This window comes from Peromyscus maniculatus, chromosome 4 (assembly GCF_049852395.1).
Source record: "Peromyscus maniculatus bairdii isolate BWxNUB_F1_BW_parent chromosome 4, HU_Pman_BW_mat_3.1, whole genome shotgun sequence".
Lineage (NCBI taxonomy): Eukaryota > Metazoa > Chordata > Mammalia > Rodentia > Cricetidae > Peromyscus > Peromyscus maniculatus.
Genome location: NC_134855.1, coordinates 66833879 through 66842984, shown reverse-complemented (window position 1 = coordinate 66842984; position 9106 = coordinate 66833879). Strand labels below are relative to the sequence as shown.

General features: G+C 34.5%; 1 protein-coding gene across 2 annotated transcripts; it reads right to left on the bottom strand.

Annotated features, from left to right (window-relative positions):
* Positions 1-2187: 2187 nt before the first annotated feature.
* On the bottom strand, positions 2188-8857 carry LOC143272721 (olfactory receptor 4A47-like). Of its 2 annotated transcripts, XM_076568704.1 has the most exons (4): positions 8717-8855; positions 8350-8536; positions 6767-6948; positions 2188-6073 (listed from the first exon to the last, which is right to left on the bottom strand). In XM_076568704.1, exon 4 carries the CDS (start codon positions 6027-6029, stop codon positions 5100-5102), a length of 930 nt encoding a protein of 309 aa, XP_076424819.1. In that variant the 5' UTR covers positions 6030-6073; positions 6767-6948; positions 8350-8536; positions 8717-8855; the 3' UTR covers positions 2188-5099. The 2 variants fall into 2 exon arrangements, with proteins under 2 accessions (XP_076424819.1, XP_076424820.1); XM_076568705.1 differs by lacking the exon at positions 8350-8536 and having other exon boundaries at positions 3060-6073; positions 8717-8857.
* Between the last annotated feature and the right edge of the window lie 249 nt (positions 8858-9106).

The following is a 9106-nucleotide window of genomic DNA, read 5'->3' as shown; positions in this document are numbered from 1 at the left end:
ATGTTTTTGAGACAGGGTCTCTCTACATAGCCTTGACTGAGCTGAAACCCACTGTGTAGACCAGGCTGGCCTCAAACTCAAAGAGATCCACCTGCCCCTGCCTCCTAAGTATAGGGATTAAAGGCATGTGCCACTTCTGGGTTTCAATTTTTATATTTACATTTTAAGTTATTCCATTAATTTCTTCATTCACCTATTTACTATTTCCTAGCATATTGACTACTTTTCCTGTATATTTGCAATTTCCCCAGATCATTTGTACTTGATTTATACATTTTATTTTCTGTGGTCAGAGAAGGTACTGTGAGTTGATTTTGACTTTGTTGTTAATCTTTTGAGACTTGATTCATAGGCTAACACAATTTCTATCCTAAAAAAATGTTCTGTGTGCTGATAAGAATATTTATTCTGTAGCTATGGGAAGAAATACTCGGCAACTGTGTCATGACTCCATTTGGTTTGTGTTATGTTTAAATTTTAGTTTTCCTTTGTTCATTTTTTTTTTTGGTTTTTCGAGACAGGGTTTCTCTGTGTAGCTTTGTGCCTTTCCTGGAACTCACTTGGTAGCCCAGGCTGGCCTCAAACTCACAGAGATCTGCCTGCCTCTGCCTCCCAAGTGCTGGGATTAAAGACGTGCGCCACCACTGCCCGGCTCTTTGTTAATTTTTTTATTTACATGGCCTGTCCAGTGATGAAAGTAGAGTATTCAGATCTCTAGTTATTATTATTGTAATCTTGGAGACTTTCACTGTAGATATAATATTTGCTTTATATATTTTGTATCCTGGAGTTGAATGCCTGTATATTTGCAAGTAGTATAACCTCTTATAGGATTGGTAACTTTATCATTATGTAATGACCCTCTTTGTCTCTCATCACAATTTTGTTTTCAAATATGTTTTATCTGAAAAATATAGGTAAATCTGCATGCTTTTTATTTCCATTTATTATATGTATGTATTTTCTTCTTTTCTTGAATCTCTGTCTTAAATACACACACCATTTAGCCTATGAACAACTGAATTGTGTGAGACTGTGCATTATGACAATGAGACTGGCATTAATAGCATGGATTAATGGCAAACAGCAGTGCTCTGATCCTATTTCCCTTGTGCTCACATTCACAGACTTGAAGTGGCTGTTGTCATTAATAGCCCCACTTACAAGCTGGCAGCAGTTTGTCTCACTGAAAGCATGGGTGATAATTAGTTTGCATGAAGGGGAGAAATAGCACTTACTGTTGATAAGCTAGATCCTCAAAGCATGCTTATATTTCATGGAAAACATCATACTTTTGGAACTGTATTATCTTTTAAGAGAAAGGGATGGTTTTAATATAATATGAATGAATTAACCTAAAACCCAAAGTAGTATCACATTTCATAGTGAAACACTAAAATGTCTTTTTATTTCCCCCGGGTCATTTCTTAAATATTTTTTTTATTTTTGAGATTATAATATAATTACATCTCCTCCCTACTCCCTATCCTCTCTCCAAACTCTCCCATATACCCCTCCTTTCCCTCTCTCAAATTTATGACCTTTTTTCATAATTGTTGTTATATGCATATATGGATATGTCTATACATATATATTTCTAACTATAAGCTGCTGCTCATTTTGTAAGTTCCCTGTATGTATGTTTTCAGGATAGACTATTTGATATTGGATAGATAAGCATCTGGTGTGCTCTTCCCCGGGAAAGTTTATTTCCCTCACTCTCAGCATTCCTTAGTTGGCTGTAGTTCTTTGTGTAGGATAGAGTCCTGATGGTCTTTTCCTCATTTTCTGTGAGACTGTGTCTCCTAGGAATGTCCAACCAAGGCAACACCCATAAAGTCTCAGGGTGAGTTTAAGAACAGAATGTCTTCCCTCTTCATGTGAGTTTCATGTAATGAAAGAATTAGAATTCTAATATTAAGAGACTCCTACCCACCTGAAATAAATTAAGGACATGTACAAGTTTGCATTGAGTGAGGTCAAGCAATGTGATTGCATCATGAATGTCTCTAAATTCAGTCTTTTGCAGTCTGACTTGCATTTCGGCCCATATGTTTCAGCACTTAGGACAGCTCACTACAAACCAGCTGCATGGTCTGCTAATTCCTGCTAGAAGAATCTGCTAGAAACTTTTGGAGACAAGTACTAACTGTAGGTAAAGAGCAAAATGAAACCCTGGATGCTTCAATATAGGTAGCTTGCGATCTATTAAAATTTTATTGTTCAGAATTTTGTAGTAAACATGGATATGTATGTTCACAATGACTGAGAACTGTCCCTGAACAGGAAACTTTTCTTCACCAACAAATAGTGTAACCTACAAAGCATTTTGTAGGGGCTACCAACTTGAGATTTACAAAGACTCCAATAATCAGAGAAAATAAAAGAGTTAGCAGTGCCAGATCTCAAGAGCTCCTGCAAAAGTGTTTTGTGGGTAAGATAAAAGTTCTGAGTGATAAAAAGCAAAATGAAGAGAATAAGAAAACACCATCATCACCAAATGATAAAATTTGACCTCACTAACAATTAACAGCCAGTGCCTCCTAATATGGTACCTTAGAAAAATTCAGCCTCTATTGTTAGATATTCCTGCTATAGGCAAAATTGAACATAGAGAAGAGGAGAAAAACCTAAATAGTAATATGCATACACAGTATGTTCTACAAAATAACTGGTCCATAGCTTACAAAAATATCCTTCTGATAAGATAAAAAAAATAGATACAGGAATGGCTTTATGTAAGGAATGCCTGCCATACTGTGCATGTGTTCAGATGCAGTGTGACTCTGGGTTCCCTTTTGCTACACAGAGCACTTTATAGAGACAGTTAGTGAAAGGGCAATAAGCTGTTGGGCTTATTTCAATGTTATTTCTTTTTTTAATTTATTTATTGTTTGTGCATGTATCCTATGTAGAAGTACACCAAAAGGAAATGAAAAGCAAATATTCAAAAATGTGATTCTGTGGGAAGTCATGGTAAGCGTATCCAATAAGAATTCATGCATATGTATCTAATTCTGAAATTATATCAAACATAAAATACTTTTAAATTTCTTATTGCATGCATTTATTATTTATTTGTGTGTGTGTGCTTGTGTGTGTGTGTGTGCTCATGTGCCATGGTGCACATATGGATGTCAGAGAACAGCCGTCTTTCTTTCCACCATGTGAGTCCCAGGAATTCAATTCAGGACACCAGGCTTGGTGACAGGTGCCTTTGCCTACTGAACCATCTCAATGGCATTTAAAAGTATCTCTTTAACAGAATTAGGGATTAAAAACAGACATATATAAGCACAGGGAAAATGAATATGTATTTTTCACAAACAGATAAATGCATATAGAGTAAATAGGTAAATGTAATTTAATGTGATGTAGTATAATGTAATTTAAAATTTTAAAGAAATAACATTGATGCAACCTACACAATTTACCATTTTATCAGTTTTCCCATAAAAGTTCTCTTCATAGAAAATGTGAACCCAAAGTGCCATACCTCATTGTATCATAACTGCATATCTATAAATGAAGGTAATTTTATCAATTTAGTTAAGTAGGTCAGAAATCCTTGCCAACTTCCCCTTGTAACCAACCATACGTGTCATATGCGAAGACAGGCTGGACTTCTGCAATTCCACTTCTGGCATGGGTGTCTCAAGATAAAGAACTTGGAGGAGGGTTCTGAACCTTTTGTAAAGTGTGTTTGTACTTGTAAGAAGTAAGTTTAATAGTACTCCATACATAAAGGAGTCAACATTCAGAACAAGTAAGCAAACACAAATAGCATGCTTGACATGATTCCTGGAAAATTACATGTGTTTTCTAAATTTTAGGCATGACATATATATACCTTCAAAGAAAATATTATCAAAATTCTCCTTAAACTGTGCCAGAAAATAAGTTGTTTTAAATTTTTCAATTAATCATTTCTGTAAAGCAGTCATTCAAATGATTTACTAAATCTATCAATATCATATGCATTGATAATCTAACAGAAATGTTATGTTCTAAAGAGAAAACAGACAACAAAAGCAGTTCAAATAAACTATTCAGCAATTTAGCTGGCCAAAAGAGTAGTGCTATGTGTAGTTGAGAGATTTAAAACTTATGAGAGGGTGAACTGTTAAAGAGGTGATTAGTTCATGTTCAGTATATAAAAGTTACCTCTATTAAGCTGATTAACAGATTCATACCCTTACATGGTAAAATTTTTCCTTAATTTTATTGTTATAAGAACAATTAAGACCTTCCTTCTTACAAAATTTCAAATATGCAATACATTATACATTCAACTCTGGAAATCATTAGTCTTTTATAATAAAAATCCTTATTATCAACTTCTTCTGTTACTCAACCCATAAATTCCATCATTTTGTCTCTGCTCCAGAAAGTATGATTGTTTTATATTCCATGTAGAAATCACTTTATGTATTATTTGTCTTCCTATTTTTGGCTTATCACTTAGCTTGTGTCCTCCAGGCTCATCCTTTTCATGACTGATGACAGTTCTTACTTGGGGAATCTTAAAGCACAGTGCAGTTTTAGCATCTGAGAGTGGTGACATCCAGATGAGTGACAGGTACACTGATTTTACATTATTAACACTTTTGTGAGTTCTATCTCTACTATTTTTTTCTATTAATCTCTCTATTTTTATTTTATAAAATTATGACATCGAAAATTCTATATATAATGTAAATGAAATAAAATATCAGCAAGAGTCTAACAGTATTTAAATACTTAGCTACTATAAAAAATCAATGTGAAAAGAAAACTAATATGAAACAAGGCAATGTAAATATCATAAATACAAATAAAATCAGTGCAATGCCATAAAGATTTCATTTACTAACTCATTACTTCTTTTTCATTTGGTGCCCAATGATATATGCATTATGCCTGTCCAGGTACGGTAATAAACAAGATATTATCAAAGTTATATGATAGCATGGAAATTTATTAAGAGTAAAACCATTTAATTCATTTGTATTTTATATTAATGCTTTAGAAATAATGGAAGTTAACATCAGAATTCAGAAGATATGCATCATAAGGAAACAACATCAGTCAGATGACTTCTTTCATTGAAGAAGCCTCACTTATTTGTGTCCTGAAGTAACTTTTCTTCCCCAGAGCTTCTTCATAGCATTTGTCATCTCTGAGTTTCTCAGAGTATATATCAATGGGTTCATCATGGGGGTAATGACTGTATAAAACACACTCAACAATTTGTCAATGGGGAAAGTTTTAGCAGGTCGTGCGTACATGAAAATACAGGGAACAAAAAAGGAGACAACGACAGTAATATGAGAGCCACAGGTGGAGAGAGCTTTCCACCTCCCTTCCTGACTAAGGTTCCTTAGAGAGTACAGGATGACAGCATAAGAGATGAGTAAGAGTAGAAACACAACCGTGCAGATCAGCCCTCCATTGGCCATCACTAAGAGGCCAATGACATAGGTGTCAATACAAACAAGCTTTAATAAGGGGTACATGTCACACATAAAATGATCAATGATATTAGGACCACAGAATGGAAGTCCATAAATAGTACTGAGCTGAATTACTGAGTGCAAAAATCCTCCAATCCAAGATAATATCAACAGCACAACACAAACCCATTGCTTCATGATAGTCAAATAATGCAAGGGCTTACAGATGGCTACATAACGATCATAGGCCATCACCAACAGAAGAAAGACCTCTGATGCACCAAAAAAGTGTTCTGTGAAGAGCTGAATCATACAAAATTTAAAGGATATTGTATTTTGACCAAAGAACAAATCTGAAATCAATTTAGGAGAAATGGATGATGAATAAATGATATCCACAAATGACAAGCTAGCAAGAAAGAAATACATTGGTGAGCCCAGGCTGTTGCTAATAGTTATTGTCATAACAATGAGCAGATTTCCCACCATGGTCAACATGTAGGAGAGCAAGAACAGGACAAAAAGCCCTTTCTGCACCTTTGGATTCTCTGAGAGGCCCAAGAGGACAAAGTAGGTTACATTGCTCCTTGGTTCCATTTACTCTTTCATTGGTTCTAATTTCAGATATGAGAAGATCTTACCTATAAAACAATGAAAATATTCTTAGAGTATTATATGAGTGCTTCCTTATTCATCTGTTTAAATAAATATATACCAAATATATTTGTGCAAAGATCCCTGCTATAAATATGTGGATTTCCAATTCATTCAGGACAAGGTTCCCTGACCTAAATGATTTGATATGCAATGATGGGGTCAGTCAGTAAAGACCAGTTTCATAAGCATCATGACAAACATTTATTATTTATGCCATACTGTAAACTCACAGTATTGGGATTTATAATCCACCAGGGTCTGGGAATACTTCTCAGAGGAAGCAAGTTTACATGAGTTTAAAGGAGAAGTAGAGAGCGACAGAGAACAGAAAGGGGATTCCATGAGTAGATATACCATATGTGAAGTCACAAAATTATAATTATGAATCTTAGGGTGATTTTCATATCAAAGTCAATTGAACTACAAATGTATGACAATAAAATCTCTGTATTAGTTGCTAGCCCTGCTGATTTAAGACAATGGATGTCTTCCTTCTAGTTTCTAATAATGTTTTTCATTTCCAGTTGAGACCTCAACAACTATCTTAACATCCATGGTTCTGAAAACATTCTGTTCAGTGTGTGTGTGTGTGTGTGTGTGTGTGTGTGTGTGTGTGTGCGCATGTGAGTACATTCTGCAGCTCTCCTATTTTATTTCTATACCCTAAGAAAAATCACCTTTTCATGTCTATACTACAACAAGCAAGCAGTCTCTTTCTTCAAGGGAGTCCAAGTTTTTTTTTTTTTATCATAAATCCTAAAATTCTTCCAGCATCTACCCAATACCACTTCTGCAGCTTTAGATATTTATTGCAGCAACAGTTTTTAGTTCCAAAATCATCGTTCTTTTATTATAGCTTCTGTTGAAAAGAAAAGAAAATGAAAATTAGCACAAACTGGAATATGTTGTATAAACTGAGATATGTTGTCTAAGAGTTCTGCATGCTAGAAATTCAGAACCAAGTAGACACAGTGATGGGTCCTTCATAAGACCGTTAGGAAACTATTTGCTCCTGGAATATCCATCACCAACTTTGCATTATATGATACTCTCCCTGTACCAAAATTTCTCACTTTTTTTGAGGCAAGTCTCATGTAGCCCAGGTTGGCTTCAAACTTGCTATGTATCTTGAATTCCAGATGCTCATGCATCCAATTAACAAGTTTTAGAATTATAAATATGTGCCACCATGTTTGGCCAATTTTCTCTTTATAATGAAAACTTCAAATCATCCAGGATTGTTACCTTCCATAATGAATTTAACTTGGTTACTTATACCAACACTCTGACAAAAAATAAAGTCACATTCTGAATTCCTAGGTTAAGACTTCAATGTATAAATATTTGGAAGGGATAATAATAAAACTGTAATATTTTGTGTGGAAATAATGTCATCCAGAAATAACAGAATCTCAGATGTCTAGCAAGATCACTGACAACTTCACTTTGTGTATTAGATATCCCTCCTTTTCCCAACCTATCAATGTGTAAAGCACACCAAAATAGTATGGCTTCACCATTCTTTCTCCCCTCATTTCCAAACTGTTGTCTGCATTTCTAGTTATATATCCATTGAGTATTGGCAAAAGTAAATTTAAAATTGTTCAGAATGAATCCATTCCTTCCAAGTTTCCTCTAATGAAGTAATATCTCTGTCTTTGTTCCACATTAAAACAAATTCTAAAAGTTTCCTCCACTCCTTCATTGTTTCTATGTTCCTTATTCATCAGTTTATGAAGCCCCATTGACTCTCCTTCTCCAAAACAATTTTATGTCCACATAATTCCATCTATTCTTTTCTGTAGACTAATTTCAGAGACAGGAAGCCTGTCATACCATCTAAAATAATGGTGAATGCTTCACAACCTGTATTTGACAAATGACTATAAGTACACACATTACATTGTGATGATCAAGATAGATTTCTAGACACCACAAAGAATCACTATCATACAAAGGTTCAAGGTCTACACCAGGGGCTCATATCAAAGGAAGGAATTGTTAATATTGGATGAGAAATAACTTTTCAGCATGAATCTTCTATTTTACAAGTTGGAACTATCACTTTCAAGGACACAAAATAAGTGCTACCAATTTCCTTTGGTTTTCCAAAACTATAGTCATTTACATGTCACATGCAATCTTCCCTGTAACATTGTGTGTGCAGAAGTTTCCTCAATGTTTAATTGTCATAAACTCAATTGATATAATTGTGTAGTGAAAAGTTTACCCAGTTTCTGCTACTAGTTGCTAGTCTTACCTTTTTAGAGTTTCTTTACAGTTTGAAAGGGACTTTTTGTTTCACAATAAGATATCTTCTTCTATTGAGTGTGTACATAGAAGGCAAAAGCTACATTATTTCTTGAAGATATTTTTGAAAGCATGTGAATTGTTTTCTGAATATTTCAGAAAGTCATTATCTACCTTGTAGAACTGGTTCAAACGAGCTACATGATACAAACAAAGAATAGTATTTTTGATGTTAGATTAACAACAGAAACTCAAGTAAATCCTGTATCCCTATAATAATACAGCATCAACATATAATATAAAAAAGATTTTTGTCTCTTAACTTATTTCCTAATAACTTCAATAAATAACATCTGCCCTCCAGGTGCTTAACCCACCTCTTCTCCACTGGACAAATACATCCACTTGAAACTGGGAGAAATAATTCATGTCCTTTTTTTCAAATCATTCTTTAGATAAGAGAAAGAGTTTCTGAGAAATTATATCAGTGACAAGGAGAGCTTCACATTCTGCCTGGCAGGACCAACGATCATGGGAGGTTTTTATACCTAACACCTACACTCATCGTGGAACGTAGCATCTGGAGTGTGTCCAAGACCGGCTCTTAATGAAATTCACTGTGACCTCCCACTAATATTTAACAGAATATCTACGTATAAAATCCCATCATATTATTCAGACACATAGAGACAGGGGGGCATAAAAAGGGAAAAGGTCATTTCAGAAACTATTGTAGGACAACTGGCAGTCAAGATTAAACTATCAGC

Bases quoted from the DNA above. Each gene is read 5' to 3' on its own strand.
- LOC143272721 (XM_076568705.1), bottom strand. From the start codon at position 6,029: ATGGAACCAAGGAGCAATGTAACCTACTTTGTCCTCTTGGGCCTCTCA.